This window comes from Copadichromis virginalis, linkage group LG13, assembly GCF_057382275.1.
Source record: "Copadichromis virginalis isolate Kocher_CV1m ecotype Utaka linkage group LG13, C_Virginalis_male_GT1.1, whole genome shotgun sequence".
Taxonomy (NCBI): Eukaryota; Metazoa; Chordata; class Actinopteri; order Cichliformes; family Cichlidae; genus Copadichromis; species Copadichromis virginalis.
The window spans coordinates 24,784,832-24,803,440 of record NC_140630.1 but is presented as its reverse complement, the minus strand read 5'-3'; the positions used below and the strand labels follow the sequence as shown (position 1 = coordinate 24,803,440).

The 18,609-nt window shown below is 43.5% G+C and overlaps 1 protein-coding gene across 5 annotated transcripts in view; it reads left to right on the top strand.

Annotated features, from left to right (window-relative positions):
• The window catches only part of sipa1l2a (signal-induced proliferation-associated 1like 2, genome duplicate a), an 80,328-nt gene that overhangs the window by 13,884 nt on the left and 47,835 nt on the right, over window positions 1-18,609 (top strand). For all 5 annotated transcript variants that reach the window (XM_085478159.1, XM_085478157.1, XM_085478160.1 and 2 more), the window contains exon 2: window positions 16,696-18,467. In XM_085478159.1, the coding sequence (XP_085334285.1) occupies window positions 16,958-18,467 (1,510 nt within the window). In that variant the 5' untranslated portion in view covers window positions 16,696-16,957. The remainder of the gene's footprint in view (window positions 1-16,695; window positions 18,468-18,609) is intronic.

Below are 18,609 nucleotides of genomic sequence, written 5' to 3'. Positions count from 1 at the left end.
TTTGTTTTGCCTCAAACTGCCTGAAGCAATAATGCGTGTTTCCCTGAATTCTCTGACTCACCGCTGATCTCTGTGCCCCTCTCTCCTCCTTTCTCCTTTCCCTCCCTCAAGTTTCCATCTTTGTTCAGAAGGGAGGTCTGCTGTCACTCAAGGCTGTCATGTGCAGAAAAAGTTGCCTAGCAACAACATAGAGGGATGCAGAGCTGCTGTTTACTCTCCACCCGCTCACCTCATGTGCCCACTACCCCCTTCTCTTTCGCTGTCTTCCCCTGTTGTATAGATGGAGTGTTATGGATGGTGGAGGCGGCAGCGCAGCCTCTGGCTCTTTGGTGAATTTGGACAACAGATACAGAATAAACTGAGAGAAGGTGGAGAGAGGGAAAGGAGAGGAGGCGGGGAGATGGTAGGGGAGTAGTGACATTCAAGAGATGATGTGTCTGACTGTTGCCTGCCAGCTGCTATTCCTGCCTTCCTCTCAGCAGGGGAAACTGGCCATTTTCCTTACAGTACCCTCTGTACATAACTAAAAGAGAAACTTGTGCTCCCACAGCCTGCTGTTATCAGCCAGACTAAAAATACTGAGAAGCAAGTGTATCACATGCCTGGCTATCGTCACACGCTCATGAAAAGAGGCTCAATCTCAGCAGATACAGGTACCTTTGATTCTCTATGGGTTATTAAATGTTCCCTGGTGGAAGCAATCAGGCAAACCCCTTTGTTAACTTGTTTACTGTAATTATATAGCAAGGCTCAATGGGTTCCTCACGGCCATGCTGAGGAAAGCTGCAAGTTGGCTGTGGAATGACATGAGTCACACTCAAGGTTGCTGAGAATCAAAAGGCTTCACAGACACAAATAATCTCAGTGTCGAATTAGTATTTTTATCCATCGAGTCGTTTTATGAACGCTCCAAAGCTTTTGACATCAATATGATGAAAAGGGTTGATATTAAGTTGTTAGTGCTGCTGCTGTATAGACAGCTTTATTTAGCCCAACCTTTTTTGTTTATTTTTAACCACGCCTAGCTTAACAAAACAAATCCTACCCTTGCTCTGCCATAGGTATGATATAGTCTGGGCTGTTTTATTTTATTTAAATTTTATTTTATTTTTTAGTTGGCTTTTATTCACTTTCTTTTATGTAAAGTGGCATACATGGTGTAGATGCCCTGTCTGAGACCAGAAGGAAACACAAGCCCAGTCTCAGGGATACACAAGCTGGTGTGTTCCAAGTGTTCGCCCTAATAAATCGGATGTTTTGTTTCAAATCAAATGTGCAGCTCCAACCACTGTGGTAACACCTGGAAAACACCTTTTTTTCTTAGCTTCTCTGGAGAAAAAGCTAGCAAAATTATTTCCTTTAAAACTTCATTAGGTGTGCAATATATTAAGTTATTAGCTACAAGTGGAAGAATGCTTCGCTTGTCTTTAAATCTACATAAAGAGTTGAAAAAGTTTATGAGATTAACTCAGGAAATCAACAGTTTCGACCAGATTGCAATTTTCTACAGGAATTAGTGTCTCTTCTGCCACTAAAACTACATTATTTCGTTATATTTCAGCTCATTCAGAATGGACCAGATGGCCACTAGCTTAGACCCCAATTTTCAGTATATTTCCTTAAATGAGTCCAAATTCTTTCTGGAGTGTTTGAAACATGAGCTTAGAAAATATGTTATTTTAGTGTTTTGTGAATGTATGCTGTTCTGCATGCGTATCCGCTTGTGTAATGACTACCTTCACTATGTAAATTACCCAACAAACGCGTCCGTCCGTGTGCAAACGAGCAGCGTTTGTGGGATTGTGCGTTTCTCCACAGGCCCTGCTTGCACATGTGTGTAGGCTGATGAATAGTTTGTCTGTTTGCTGGGATGCAGTGACAAGAACTCTTAAGTGTTACCTCCTGTGGGCTTCCCACTCTTCAAATAAAACTCTTTCCTTCCCCTCAACTCAAATCAAAGCTGAGAACCTGCCTGCAGAGGTTGGATCAAAGGAAGACTGTGGCACAAAGACTTGTACCCGCTGCCATTCATTCAACTTGATTAAAGTCTGTCATTTCCTGCTATTAACACGTTCCTACCTCCAACCATAAACTGAGCAAAGCCGTTATCAGGAAGTGGCTAGAGTTGTCACTATGTTTGGGTCCTTTCAATTAAATCCCCTGAAGCTTAATTATGTAACATTATATGCTCTTTCTGTAGCCTTCCTGTGTCTCGGGAAGGCTGACTTTTTGAGAAATAATAGTTTCAGTTACATAAACATATTTACAAATAGTCGGTTGTAGTTACTAAAAAGGCACAAGTTCAGTTTTTAAGCCACTCTTCTGCAGCAGTACTGTCCTCAGTGGTGTAGGTCACAGTTATTGCTCTCCACACCCATATTTCAGCCACTCCTTTACAGATTTCCAACCAGCCTCCTTCACTAAATCCATATTAGAGCCTTGACACAGCAAGCTGACCACGGGTGACTCTCATCAACAAACACTTAATGGCAGCCTAATGTCGAAAGTGAAAATTACAGTGCCATATGAAACTTTTTTTAAATGGACTACCAACTTGGCAGGCACAGAGAAGTGATCATCTGTAGTGTTCACTGTGCAACTTTTATGAGATGATATGAAGCAGCACATAAGTTAATCTTTGTTGGTTGGTGTGTGTGTGTGTTTGTGCACGGGAGAGTGTGTAAACCTTAAAACCACAGCTGTTTGCTTCAAAACACCAGAGAGGGGTGTCCTGCAGAGTTCTGTTTTCATACATTTCTCTTCCTTTCTTGCTCTGAAGACCATCATAACCTCACCCCTCCCTGCCTCCCCTCGTGTCTGGTTGCTGCAGTCTCTGCTGCTGATGGGAAAAAGTATGCAGTGCTTAGCATATGGCATGTGGATAGAGGGATTATCATTTTTGGGGGAAAAAAAAGAAAAAAACCATGCCTCCTCCTGGGCCTTTCTCCGCTTATCTCTGTGTTTAAGGTGGTCGTGGTTGCTGCTAGCTCTGTCTGCCAGACAGACCTTTGTACCAAGCTGTAGTTCATAAGAGAGAATGGATAAGTGGATTCCTGCATCTCCCATCACTCCAAATGTCAGCCATCATGAGGAACTTGGAAGGTCACAGGCTTGAGCTGGGGATCTTTTTCTGGGAACAATAGCTAACCCCCCCAATTTTTCTTTTCTTCTTTTTTCCCCTCCATTCTTGTCCTTCCTGTCAGCCCGAGAAGCTCTGAATGTCACGGTCCGTTCCCTGCCCCCAACCACCAACACCAACACTCAGCATTGCTCCCCAACTCTTAGCCAACACAGCCACCTACTTTCCCTTACATATGCTAATGCTGCAGCCTCATTCAGCTGTTGGTGGCTTTGTCACAGGGGGGAGGGCTGTGTGCATTAAGGGGCAGCTGTATGCATTTCACTAAATTGACTCCAAATAGCTGCCAGACTTGTCCTGATTTTACTCTCTCCTTCTCTTCTTTATACCTTTCTCCATTTTTCTTTCCAAGCTAGCTGTTAGTAAAGGAGCAAAAGGAAGGTGCTGCAGTTTATTTTTCGAGGCTTTCTGCCGTGGAGTGTGTCGGGTTCCTCTCTTTCTTTGTGTGCTTTTGGGTGGCTTGTGCTCAACAAGTGGCTGATGGATTTAATGCACTTGGATAGCATCTCCACAGTGAGCTCATTACCACAGTAGCTCACAGGTCTCTGTTCTTAGAATTTATGGCTCTGATGAAAAAGGACTCTATTAATCAGGTAAGCATGGCAACTATTTATCTACTGTTGCTTTTTCATTTAATGGCCTCACACAGGAAAATGGTGTAAAGGCTAAATAATGCACGTTAGTTAACATGAACTTTTGTTTGAGCCGCATTTATGTGCAGCATCAGCTTCATAAAAAGTGGAGTACGGCCTTTCTGTGTTTCAGACAGTTCTTGTGAGGTGACTGAGTGATTCATCTGTATATCCGTGCTTGCTCCTGTCTTTCGTTCACATCCACTGATTGACTGAACATGGTTTTGTGTCAGCAGCAGAGATTGCAGCTGCTGCCCTGAAGTCCAAATGATCTCTCTTACACCAAAATTCTGTCAGCAGCACCGGGCTGACGGTGAGGAAGAAACTTTGAAAAGGAAATAAAAAGCTGCTGCACTGAGTACAAGGAGGGAAAGGCGTGCTGAGGTCGCCCTGCTGTCAGGCTGCATAAGTGCTGCTGCCCAGCTGATGCGTGTGAATGTGTTTGCGTCAGTGTGTTGACTCTGTCTTAACCGCGTCAAACACCTACTTACCTACTTTCGAGCTGAACACTTTCCTTTTGCAAACTGAGAGTTCTCCTCTCACCGTTTTTCTTCTCCTCTCCCAGAGAGAGTGTACTTTTCTGAACAGGCTGCCATTGGTATGGCTGTAGCTAAGAAAGCAGCAGGCTGCTGGGAAGTGGCGGGGTGGGGGATGATGTGTGCTGATGGAAATAGGTGGTGGTTTATTCTGGAGACTTGCTGGGCCACATCAACCCTGCATGTCCCTTTCTGTCGCCCCATAGCAGAGAGGGCCGCTGTGGTTAGGCCCAGTTTGCGGGGGACAGATGGTCCCTTTTGGAGAAGGGCCACAGCACAGAGGTCTCTGTTCGTGGGGCTCCACCAGAGCAGCCAAGAACAAACACGGTCTCCTTCTGTTGGGAACATTCAGGAGCTTCAGTCTGTGAGACCTAATGGATTCAGGAAGTGACATCTAAAACTTTGCATGCATGTTAGGAGTGTGACTGTGACGCTGATAATTTTGAATGACCTTTAAATAAGTGCTTTGTGAATGCGCTGCTAGTCAGATTTCCAATAACACTGCATTCAATTAGTCATATTAGTCAGTATTCTTTAGTATTGCAACAGAGGAGAGAACGGGGGACTCTTTGTCTTTGTCCGTAGCCAAGTTTGCAACATTGCTTTAATCTTTTAATTGGTGCATTGTGAGCTTTCTGTCACTTTCCTGCAGTTCTTGTTCTTTGTTTCCATGCGAATAAACAGGGAGAATCTGTTGTCCTGTCTATTTTAATTCTCAGATCACCCTGAAACAACTAAAGGACAATGGCAGTGTGCTGCCCGGCAGGCGCTGGGCAGACGGCCAGCTGGCAGAGCGACTGGGTAGGAGACTCCCATTTTCAAGCAGAACCAAGAGGAGGCTTGCCTCTCCTGCACTGCTTATAGCCAGCACCATGATTATTGTGCTCCTTCTATATGAGCTTTAGTCCGAGCAACTGGGGCTCTTTTCCAGAACATAGCTTTGACGCATAGCTCAGCTCCACACCTTGTCGATGTGATGCGCTTAAGCTACTCCTTGATGGATTGCTGTTAGTAATTATGTTAATCTTGGCATGTAAAGGTCATCATTCTAGTGCTGCAGTGGTAATTTTATCAATGGCTGTCATCCGTAATGCAGTACTTGGCAGTGGAATTTAAAGCCATGCAGCAAATTCATATGGGGTATTTTATACTTGCACTGGAAATATGACAAATTACTTGAGGGTTGAACTGTCAGCTTAGTTGCAACCAAGCTTCAGAGCTTTTGAAGTGCTTTAAGAGGATGTGTTTTGATGTTTAATGAGCCCACAGCATATAAAAACACTAAGTGATTGTTTTAGAGGCTCTTAACGTACATCAATTTAAAACATGCTTTATAACTTTGCAATGCAGACAGTGACTTTGAAGCCATGTTTATATGAAAGAAATCAATGCGCAGTCATGGTTTGTTTTTGTTTTTTTGACTCTTGCATTGTATATTTCTGCAAACTCTCTATTGAGCCTTTTTATTTTTTTAATTTTTAATTTTTTAATTATTTAAACCATTCACGTCTTGATTTACTTTTACTCTCTATGTCTTTGTATTGTTCATCACCCAACCTCCCCTCAGCTTCATTTCTTTTAAAGTGAGTTACAGGTGTTTGGTTTTTAACCACGAGTAAGAGAGAAAGCCAAATTTGTAACTACCAAAACTTTTTAGCTCTTGATTCTTTGTCATCTCCTTAGAGAAGACTTATTAAAAAATTTCCAGCCAGGTTGTAAGCGGTTACTTGACGTGCTGACATTAAAAAGCTTGGGTGTTGTTAGTGTCGCTATTTTTATCTTTAATTGTGACTGAGATGAAAATCAGGCTACACTGTAAGAGTCAAATGCTGGTAATTCCAAAGTGTTAAGACTCCATTTATGTTAGCTGTAATTGTGTTGTCTTTGTATTTACCCCTTAGCCAAAGTTCACTCTACAGACTCACAATTATTTAGGCCACTTTGCTCTGGCGGAGCCTTTTTCTTTGTCTATAGTGGAGCATATGGTAGATATTACGGGATTTGAAAGTGTGCAGGAAATGAAAAGAATTCCCTTTTTTTTTTGTAGTTTCTGTAAGGTAAATACTCACTGTTCCCTCAACCAAGTGAAATAGAGTCACATCGTGGTTGACCCCTGAGCCTCAGACTCAGCTGTAGCCAGCACATTCCAGATGGAGCTACAGCCAGCACAAAGCAGAGCAGGCTTCAGGGCGCGCTGGTGTAGGAAAACGGACTGCGTGTTCATGTTCATGTAAGCCGCCTCCCTGATAAGACTAAGGCTACAAATAACCACCGGCCCAAACCGCAAACTCCACAGCGAAGCAAACGGCTATCTTTTGTTTAATTGTACATTGTGAGAGCATAGCTGTTGACAGATGAGGTGTGGCTCGGTAACTGCTGGAGGACCGTCACCTCGGGTTAGAGCAGCAGCCACAGAAGCAGATTATCAGATTCGGCTCAGCTCGGAAAATGTCTCTACTGCCACTTGTATTCCAGCCGTTTTCCGTCTTGTGTCTGTGGAAAGCCGTTCAATTTTAGGATGCTGTGGAAGTATAAAAGTCTGATTCTGGTATGAAGCAACTTCCTCTTTGAAAAGCTTCCCATCTAGTCCACTTGATCCAGAAGGGAAACAGGTGAAAGGATTTTTACTTGAGTTTTATGTAGATCAAAATGCAGACAGAGCATAAAGAGACTTCTTTTGAAGCTGCACTTATGCCAGGGGTTAGATTCCTGCAGATACTTTGGTGGGCGCTTTCTGGTCTTTCCCCCCCCCCCCCTTTCCAATAGCTTCTTTACTCCTAAAACCTGTGCACCTGCGGCACTGACTGGGCATTAGTAAATGTGGGCATTTCCCACAGTGCATTGTCAGGCTGGGTGAAGGGTGAGTGGGTGAGAGTATAGTTTACTCTGTGCTGTCTGACCTCCTTTTTTTTTTCTTCTTTTAAATCTTTCCTACTTGTTCGTCTTCTGTTGGTTCAACTAAGGTCTGGATGCGCTGAGATATAAAAAAGAAAACAAACCTCTAATTGTCTCTCATGCTCCTGTGGAAGTTGCTTCGCTTCAGAGCCTCTCTCTCCACAAGCACACGCCCATATGAACTCAGGCTCCACTCTTTTGTAACATTTTATGTCTTTAATCTCCGCTGCTGCTGTCATGCCAATCATCACTCTCTCATGAGGTCACTGCATGTGTTTGTGTGGTTGTGTAATTATGGACAGTGCCAGGCATATTGGATTTTGTCAGACTTTTCAGCGGTGATGCCCTTGTTTCTGTAGATGGTTTGCACTGTAAAAAGCCCAAATTCAAAATGAATGTTTTTGTGTGTATGTGTTTTTTAGATGTATTTCTTCTAAGCTGATATGACCTAAAAGGGTAAATATCAGGTTTCCTCTACTAAAAGTTTAGTTACCAAGTGAGTCAACAATCTTGGACTGAATTCAGTCTAAATGTGGAGCTAGATCACGGAAAAATAGGAGTCCAGGGACTGTCCTTCAGAAAATCACTTCATGGATGGTGTCATTCTTTCTGGCGCATATTTAAAAAATGACACTTGCCAAAGAGAGTAGCACTCTGACATTATTAGTATAGCTGGCCTGTCAAGACAACTTCTGTGTTTGAAAACACTGGTGAAATCAACTGTAAATGTCAAGTTGAGAAAATCTGGTATAGCAGGTTGTGTATTTTCCATAGAAACAACAGCAACTGTTGGTTCCAGAAAGCTTGGGGTGACACAGTGTACCAACTGTGTATATATACCTGTGCCTAGCTGATAATAGTACATTAAAGGAAATGGAAACATGTCTAAATATGTAACAAGAAAGTAAGTGGAACATTCTTTTTCACAGCGACCCAATGGGTAAAGTAATACAGTACTTTTGAGATGTATCTTGAAGTGGATACAGCGGTTGTTAGCACATCACATGGCAGTACATCATCTTTGCTTATCAAACAGAAGGTTATGAGTTGAAATCCAACCCTGCAATAAAAAGTATCGCAAGTGCTGCTACTCTAGATGCATGACTAAATATGAATAGTGACGTTAAATTTAACCCTCTCAGGCTCAAATTAAACTTTTTGTTGCTAATGCACAACCAAGTCCTGCAGTGGTACTTCTGAGTAAAAAAAAAAAAAACTCATAAAATATGTATGTGGGGTAATCAGGTTGTTAGTTTTTAACTGTTGCAAATCTGCAACGCCTGCCTTGAGAGGGTTAGCAAGCTTACAATGACCCTTTGACTGAAGTTCTTAATTTGTTTTTGTTTGAGCTTTTACAGTGTCGGAGGCTGTGCACAGTACACATATGGGGACTATGACAGAAAAATGAGATGGCAGATTAGTACTAAAAGATGTTGGTGCTGATGGTACACTCATAGACAAATGTTCTCACAGTCAACAGGACAAGTTTGCGACAAATAAACTGCCCAGCGTTTGGCTTTGATTGCTACAAGTCAGAACTTGCTGAGATGTTTGCAAAATCTTGTCCACAGCAATTCTAGCTAGTTAACGGTCTCCGCTCTGTGTGTGGGGTTTTTTCCCTTCTTCTTAAAGATGTGGTCTTTGTTGTGCATGTACTTTGTGGACCATGCAACCTATTGTTTATTTAGTCACTGAGTTGACCTGCAATTACCAATGACTCATGATCCAAATTAAAACCAGAAGGACCCTAAGCTGTCTCCATTTCATATAATGAAATAAGTTACCCCAAGTTTACTTATTTGCATTCTTGAAGTATTACCTTTTTTAAGTGTTAAATGCTAAAGAGAGGTTGTTTTTAATGAATAGGCTCACTCATTTTGGCATGTCATTCAAGGGGAAGCTGGCATTCAGCAGCTCTTCTTCTCTTGATGTGTTGTTAGAAAAGCGTAATCTCTTTGTTTGGTTAAGAGAACAAACATGCCCTCTCCTCATTTGCTTATTGTTGTTGTAATGCAGAACCACATCCATTTCTTTCTGTGTGTGTGTGTGTGTGTGTGTGTGTGTGTGTCTGTGTGTGTGGGTGTTCATTTTAAGCACAACTGTCAGGATTTCTGGCCTTCATTCTGTGTGACTTGCAAATTCTGCAGACCCCCAGTTACACACCCAGAGCCTTTGAAGACATGCCAAATTTGATTTCCAAGTATACCAGAGCCTTGAGTGACAGTGACTTATGAGGAGGAAAGGATGGAGGGGAAGTAGTGGGTAAATGGAGGATGATTTTGACCGTCTGTTTGGTAAGTGACAGTCACATCCCTCTATCCTCGCTGATGGACAACACTGTGAAATTGGTCCCTGCTGAAGTAATATTTTTAATTCCGTAGCTTACTACTTGCGTAACCCTACTTAACCTAAATATTTATGAGGGTTTTTTTTAAATATTGTTAAATTTTGTTTTATGTGTTTTCCAAACCATGTGAATATTTTAAAGGATAAGAAGGCTTGATATAGTCTGTAGTTTCATCATGTTAGGCTTGATAAGGCAGCTGGCTGGGACTCATTTTACTAGCTTCCCTACCGCCCACTGAGGGTGTGACCCTCCATTCACACTGGCCATTAAAATCTCAGCATTACTCCCTGCAGGCAATATTGGCACATCACGGTGTTCGGTAGGTGGTCTAAGCACAATAAGAGAAGGTGGAGTTTGGTGATTGGGTTCTTACCGGCTCAGATACACTGCTCTATCGCCGCGTTGAGGAAGGAGTGGCTTCGGCCATTAATGGCAGGGCTTTAGCATCAGTCTTAATATGAGTGTGAGGTGGTGGGAGATTATTCCCTGTTGTGTGGTTGAATTGTGGGAGCAGCAGATGAAAAAGGAAGAAGTTGAATGGTGCATTTCGTGTTCTTTGGTCCATACTTTCATAGCTTTAGTTCATGTGATCAGTAACGCACACGCATACACACAGTCTTAACACCTCTTTACAAGTGTCCTTTTGGTTACGGAGGGCCTTGGGGAAGGTGCCATGCCTGGTTTCTCAGGCCCCAGTAATGAACTCTCAAGGATAACATTGCCCAATTAATTGGTTCTGTGGTTTTAATTGCACCGATCTCTTTGAGCTTGGTTTTGGCAAAACTCCCATTCTATTTTTTTTCCTTCTCTGCTTAACCTCTCATTCTTCTTTTTGTAACAACCCAGTTAAGGTGAAGAATCGCTCCAGTGAAGCAGGACTACAAGTTTTTTTTTTGTTTTTAAACCCCCCCCCCCCCCCCCCCCCCTTTTCTCCTCCATCAGATTGGAGATGTCCGTGTCTGGTTGCAGATATCTCTGCCCCAACCTTCTCTTGCTGCGAGTCTGATGAATTTAATATCTAAAACCAGCACATGCCCCCCTCCCATTCTCAGCACAAGGTTGCAAGCAGCTGCTGACAATGGAGGATTGAAATCAGAGCTCCCACGTTGTTTTAAATCAACTCCTTGGAGGGAGAAGTGCCAACACAGTATGCAGCGCTGATTTGATCGCATTTGAGTGCGGAATGATATGGAACGCGATTTTATTGTTTTTATTTTAAGTTTATTGAGGAATCAAACGGAGGGCAGTGAAGCATGTGAAACGTCCCTTCAGGTTTGTTTGCTTTCCGCTTGGATTTTATCCCCCCTTCCTCCTTGTTAATGATGAACACAGTGAGACACATCCTAATGTCTGACTGTCTGCAGCATGTCAGTGTAAAATGGCAGAAGGCAGGTTAAAAAAAAAAAAGGTTTCAAATTCATTGAGAAGGACTTGTAAATTTCATTCACATCACAACACTGCCTCACCCGTTTTATGATGAAGTCCATGAGCTGGAAAATTGATGTAATCATCTTGGCCTCTAGTCTACATTGCACCCTAATTTGGCTGCAGGAGGAGAGGAGAGGATGACTGCATCGCAGCTTGGCCTCTGCTCCTGAGGTTGAGGCTTCTTGGGGACGAGGCCAGCTACAACTTCCTGATTGCAGAGAACAGAGGAGCATTAATGTGGCTCAATTACACAAGGCTTTATTAAAGATAATTGGCCATAATTACAGGCCTGCATTCACCCCAAAGGCGCAAGAGTGGCCAGGCAGGTTGGTCGGGACTAAGTAAACACGTCTGACTTTGACCTGAGGTGCAATAGGTTGGACACAGGAGGATTCCACATTTTATAGGAATGTGAAAATTCGATTCCTGCTTTGACGGTTATTATCTCAGTTGAAGGTGTTGTTACATATCATGCCAAATGTCTTTTCTGGGCAAAACCTGAAGGTAAATTGTGCCTGTGATCTTCAAACACATGCAAATCTTGATATTTTGCTGAAATGATTGTGACTTCTTGGTGACTTTTCAGCAATTGCAACACTCGATTTACTCAACCCGTGCGAGCGGAGCGTCTCAAGGTTAAGCAGCACATGATATTTTCAAAGATAACTCCAGGCCTAACAGCGTGCTATTATGTGGCATGTTTAGCTACTCAGGAATCAATTGCTACCTGAAATGAGCGTTGATGCCAACAAATCGGGTAAGCGAAGATGCAGTATTCCTCTCAAGAACTTTTTTTTTTTTTTTTTTTTTTTTTTTTTTTTTAAGGGCTAATGACACGGTTCTGCTTTTTTCACGTGCACGCTATGTTCCTAATTTCCTGAAGTGCTGTCAGTGCTGAGTGGATTAGTCTTAATAATGTTGCGCTCAGAAAGTGTTTGCGACTGGCATCAAAGTGCTTCAGCGTTGATGTGTGCAGTGCTGTTTTTGTCAAACATCCTGGCACTGTGACTCTTTTTCCATAAATACCATTTGCAAAATTCCGGTTTTCTCATTAATAGCTCAAGTAGCTCAGGGTTTCACTCAGCGTGCCCTTACTAGTCCATTAGATAAATCTGTAACTATAAACATTTGCAGAGTTGGAACCAAAACCCAACAAAAGCACACTTCATGCTTTTGCTCGGAGAGCCTTCCTCTCCGTGCTCGCAGTGGCAGTTCTGCACAAGTGACTGCAGAAGTCAGTCACTCGGGTGAAATGGCCTATTAGCAAAAGAAGAGTATTAATCTCAGAGTGGTGGACAGAACACGTTCACTTTTCTGACAGCGTATTAATATCTGGCGGGCCTTTAATCAGGACACAGTGTCAGAGGATTATTTTAAGACCTGTCAGAACCGCTGGGCCACTCCTCTCTGGATGAACCAAGATGAAAGACAGACTCTCCAACATCAGACAGAAAATGAGTTCATTACTGTAATTAGGCCTCTCTCCCATCTCGCCTTCGCCATTCCTTCCTCCTGTTCACCAGGCCTTTTGTCTTAAACGCCCATAATGGCGATGCATTACTCCACTTAGCGAAAGCAGACCTCTCACCCCTTTCCATCTGCTGTTTCACTTGTGGAGACCAAAACAAAAGAAAGGAGAGAAAGAGGACAGAAAACACACACTCTCCCAGCAGGTCACACAGGAGCACGGATTCTGCTGACCAAGTCGCCTGTGGCACCCTCACTTGGTGGAGGAAGGTGGGGGTCGAGACATGGTGCGGGTCGTTAATCACTGTCAAAGGGAAATTGGCTAATAGAAGAAAGTAAAGAGAAACACAGACCACCATGTTCACTGGGTTATCCTGTCCAGGGCAGCTCACCCTGGCTTGACCCCAAGCAGCAACACAAACAAGGAGAGGCTGGACTTTATGAACTTAAATAGGCTAATCTGCTGTTTCAAGAGACTGGCTTGAAAGACAAAAACTCAGAATAGATTTTTTTTTTTCCTTTAAGTGTTTAAAAATGAGGTGTTGTCCTCTTATTTTTAGCCCCTCAACATTTTTAGTTGTTCAAGTGCAGACGCGATGCTGCAAACAGCGCTAATAAACGTCAGGCTTTGATTGTTCTTTGCTCTGTCTGTGTTGACAGGATTTCTGTCTGTTTCTCTCTCAGACTACAGTGAGAAGTCAGTCATGCTGTTTTGTTGTCATGCACTGACATTACAGTATGTCAGTTTCTTTGTTCCTCCTGTCCTCAGTCATCCGTTAAAAGCGTCTATTGGAGTGTCACCACTGATAAAGCTGTTTGTGCAGGTGGCGCATTTTGCTGTCACTCGCTCTAATTGCGAGTGTGAAAAAACAGTGTTCAGTCGACGTCTGGGTGTTGGTCAGGAGACTGCTCCCTGTCATGCCTTTAAAGGAGACTTGGTATTAATTTTGGTTGACCAGGAAAAATCTAAAATGGCTGTCTTGCTGCAGGAATAGAAATATGGGTATAGCTACTTAATATTTTCTTCCCCCGAGGTTCCATGTTTGTTTTGGCTAGGGGATATCTCCCATGTTGTCTTGAGATAATGGATGTTTAGTGTTGCAAAGCAGTGGATATCTCTTAAGTATTGGCTTACAATTCACAAAGACTTTAGGGATAAAGTTAGCCTTTAAACAGACTGCTCTAGATCTACGCATGTAGGCTGCATCCAAGATTGCATGCTAACATGCTATTCAGTACACAGAGTGTGATGTAGGAGTGAAACCTAACTACAAGCAACAGTAACAGTGGTATGTGCAACGCATACCTTTTCCAGACTTTGTTATTGTCACTACACTGCAGGCAGACGTGCATTTCATTATTCATTTCCAGCAGAATATTGCAGTATGCAAGCAGACGACGCCAAATAAGAAAAAATATAAGTGAAAGGGAAATGTGGTAGTCGTATGCATAACCCTTGGTGGTGGAGAGTGCCCAAGGACATTTAATAACCCACAGTTAAAGTGTAAAAATAAGGTTTTAGTTTGCTAGATGTAATATCCTTTTTAGCGTATATTCATTGTTACCTACTTTCCCTTAAATGAGGTTTGGGGGTTATTATAATGTCTCAAACTGACAACACAGCTCTCAGGAAGTGAGGGTTTACGTGCTGAGCAGCATGACAGCAAAGCGCATGATGCTGAGTGCAAGAGGAATATACAGGAATGACTCTTAAACTCAGAAATGACTTGCTATTTTGCACTTGACATTGGTAAGCCTTTTAAATGAGTGTTTAGTTAAATGCCTGAAGGGGGGGGAAAAGGGATGTGGTTAAGAAATGCCTTTGACACCATCACATTTTGTTCTAAAACATAAAATATGCAAGTAAAGCTTTTTACGTCTCTCGGAGATGTTTGTTTGCTAACGAGACTGCAGAAAATTGCCTGAGACATTCAGCAGCTTTGGAGGCTCAGTGATGGGGAAGATGAAGTCATTAAATTGTGATGTAGTTCATTTATAAGATAGCATTAGCATTTTACTTCTGGCAATTGCATTTGTTTCAAAAAATCATAAAAGTTGCATTAATTGGAGATTATGTTGCTGAACAAAATGCCAGTATCACAAACTTTTTATTACCCATGAGTCGCTTTTTCCCTGCAGTAATCCATAAAAGCCTATTAAGAAATCCCATTGGCTGTTTGTCAAGGAAACCAGGGTGATGCAAACTTCCATGTTGGCCTACAGAAAAATTCCTGCAGGATCACATGGAAGTACTGCTATGCACCTTGATCTACATTGTCTTTGTCTAATTATAGCTCAGGATTTATTGTAGAAATAAAGTCATATTTGCTACAAGATCTGCAGCTTTGGCTCTTTGAAGACGGGCGTTGTCTGTGATTAAAAATAAGTGGCTTTGTTATTGTTCACCACACGGCAGTCAGACACATACTTCATTATTCATCATTTGCCATTTGTAACGGACAAACATATTTCCCACAGCAGTTCTCTTCACTACATTATGCATGACGCAACACAATTTCCTGCCTTCATCTTTAAGCCCCTTGTTAAATATAGTGACACGACATGCATTTTCCTGCTCCTGTTAATAAAGCCGTTCTCATAACAACCCAAGCCCCCGGTGGGAGAGGGAGGGCTGCACATAGTTTGGCTGTTGTTGTAACTGAGAAGTCGTCATTACCAGCCTGTTCCTACACATTTAGGTCATGCATGCATTAACCTGTATTCGGCCCAGGCAGAAGTGAATACTTTATTATTAAAATGTTTCCAACTCGTCCCAAGTGTATTTGGTCTAGTCTGGCTTGCAGCTAATCTTGATGTGGCCCACATTTTCTTCCTAAAATAGTTTAGCCCCCCTCCTTAGCAGTAAATGACAGAGAAATGTAAACAGTTGTCTGGAAGCTGTAGCGATCATATTAAAGGCCAAGCGGATGGAACTGAGAGAAAGACTAGGACCTTGGGCCCATATACCATCATTTATCATGTTCACAATGAAACCTTTCAAAGAAAGACACTTTAACAGAGCTTCCCATTTTCGCTGAAGCGAATATTGGGGATTTGGTCCATGTTCTCTTTGATGGCAAGGGTTTTACTTGATAACTCAAGGTGTTTTCACATGAGTGCAGTACCAGAAGAAATGAAGCACAGCACTGGCCCCAAAGAACAAGAAAAACGCATTTGGGTCAGTGTAGAAAGCCTTGCAGTTTCTACTGCAGTGTAGTGTGATCTACAATGCAGAAGTCGGTGTCAGTAAAGAGATGAATCCAGTATAACACCTCCGTCACCTACCCCCTCCTCTGGAGCTACAACACAACACATAGCATGGGATGAGATTGATGAGAGAAACTTGCTTGTTTCTTCTTGGAGTTTCATGAGTATCTTTATTACTTTGTCCCAACCCGTACCTGCTTTTAAAAGTCTGATAGTCGATGTTCTGCAGCATTATTTACAGATTAAGTGGAAGCCACGTGTTTGTGTATTTTTAACATCTGAAATACCCAGTGGCTTCACTCTCCTTCTCTCCGTCCTTGAATGTTCAGTCTGCTGAATCTGATATGAGCTTTTTCTTCCCTAACAGAATTAGCATAGGCCAAACTTTACCCTCTGAAGGTGTGTGTGTGTGTGTGTCTGTGTCTTACAGTTCTACTCTGCTTTTTCGTTTGTTTTCTTTTGTCACAGCCAGTTTACCTCATCAAGTCCTTGTTAATTTTCCTACTAACCAGATCAGATAAAAAGGCAAAGTGGAGCTGGTGTTGAATATGCATCAGTTCTCCAACTATCCCTCCTGTATAATTTGCCGGCTTGATGATGCTGCAAGCCGTTGGATCAGATACTGGTACATGCGACCGTTTAGTTCAACATCTGCCTCTTGTTGCTGTAATTTGCTTCACCTCCATCTGTTAGATATAGGCTAGAAGCACCATCCATGATATACATCTGTCTAGTTATAAACCTATAATGGCACTCTCTCTACTCCCAAAGATGCAAATTACTCATACTCTGCGATAAGCTCGGCGTAGTTCCAAACCTGAAAGATCCCAGCGTAGCCCGTGGTGAGAGTTTATTACAAAGATAACTAGGTACAGACAATTTGGGTCAGCAGTTTTTCTTTTTAGCTTAGCTGATTGTGCCATATTTTGGAGTCCTGCTGAGAAATAAAATACTTGTTTTAAATGAAAATGTCTTTTCAAAGCCTTTCAACCTGCTCGCAGTGCGCTAAATATTTTTTCTTTCTTCTGTGTTTCTGTGCTATAGATCTACCACCTCCAGCTGTCGTTATTCATTGGCGACACGCTGTGAGAGAAGGCTCCGCTCTGCTGTGCTACGGCGCGCCCCACTCACTCGTCCTTGACGCCCAAATGCTGTTTGCCAATTGTCATGCCACCCGTCCTCTGTGAGTTATGACGGCAGCTTCATTGACTCAGGAAAAAGGCTGCTCCTTGGCTCACCAGTGAGCAAGTCGCATGATGAAGGAGGGTCCTGGAAGTCTGCTCTTCAAGGAATCTGCCAGCAGGATATGAGTATTTTGAGCCCTGTGACAGCTAACAAATCTAACCTTGTGGGAATTGTGGGAGGCCCAGAAGAATACTCCAGAGTCATGCAGTCAGAGGAGCTATTCAGCAGGAAGCTCAAAGCCTTGAGCGATAGCATGGGACCTCCAGCCTCCAGCATGCAGGGGAAACCTGATGGTGCAGGCAAAACAAATGGTACTCCGGCAATGCCTAAAATGGGTGTCAGGGCCAGGGTCACAGAATGGCCGCCAAGAAAAGACGGATGGGACGGGCGGCCTTCGCCTAACTATCAGAGTGTGATACCCGTGTTTCAGAACGGCCAGCAGGAACACACTGTGGAAATACTAGAGCAAGGTGAAGCAGTCTGTCTGGAGGTGGACTACACTGACAAATACACGCTGAGTGACTTTCTCTGCCACTCTCCGCTGAAGGGTCTGCACCCTATCCGTCAGCGGAGCAACAGTGACGTTACCATAAGTGACATCGACTCTGAAGACGTAATGGACCAGAATGCCGTCAACCCAAACACTGGAGCCTCGCTGCACCGCGAGTACGGCAGCACATCCTCCATCGACCGCCAGGGCTTGACTGGGGATGGCTTCTTCACCATGCTTAAGGGCTACCGAGTTGAAACCCTGGACCACCGCAGTATACCCCCTCTGGGTTTCCCCGAGTTGCTGCGCTGTGATGCCTCGCTGTCCCCCAGCTTGCAGACAGCAGCACAAATTGCAAGGGGTGAGATAGTCCACATTCCAGGCTATGACTACATAGACAGCTCCCTACTCTACAGCCGGGAACGGGAGAAGTCCTTCATGAGACGTCTTAAATCGGAGTCGTCAGAAACATCACTGTTCAGGAAACTTCGGCCCATAAAGAGTGAAAGTGACGCACTGCGGCTCTCAATCGAGGACGACCGGCGACCACTCAGCTTCCAAAAATGCTTCGCCCACTACGATGTGCAGAGTGTGCTTTTTAACATCAGCGAGGCAGTGGCGAGCAGAGCTAACCTGAGCCAGAGGAAAAACACTACTACCGGTGCCTCGGCCGCCTCAGCTGGAGCCGGAGCTGGTGGAGTGTCCGTAGTTGGAGGCGGTGCTGGACCTGGAGCAGGAGCCGATGGTGGAGCAGCAGGATGCAACAGTGCCAATACCCCCATGTTTGAGTCTCCACTGGGCAGCAGAGAGGACTTGAACCCAAAGGAGAACCTGGATGCAGACGAGGGGGACGGGAAGAGCAACAGCTTGGTGCTGAGTTGCCCGCACTTTCGCAATGAGATTGGTGGCGAGAGCGAGAGGAAGATCTCCCTCTCCAGAGCCAACAGTGTCAACTACAGCGGTTTGTCAGAGAGCTGCTCTTTCGAGTCATCCCTAAGTTCACACTGCACCAACGCAGGAGTTTCTGTGCTGGAGGTGCCTCGAGAAAACCAGCCAATCCACAGGGAAAAGGTCAAACGCTACATCATCGAGCACATTGACCTTGGAGCATACTACTACCACAAATTCTTCTACGGGAGAGGTAAGGAGCTAATTTCTGTTTTTACAGATAGTTAAAAGTGATGATGCAGCAGGATTTGTGTGACTCACTGTTGAGGACTATTAAACTTTCCAGGCCAGCTACATTTTTATAAAGTAAGACTTCTTCAGTCACCTGTGGGGAA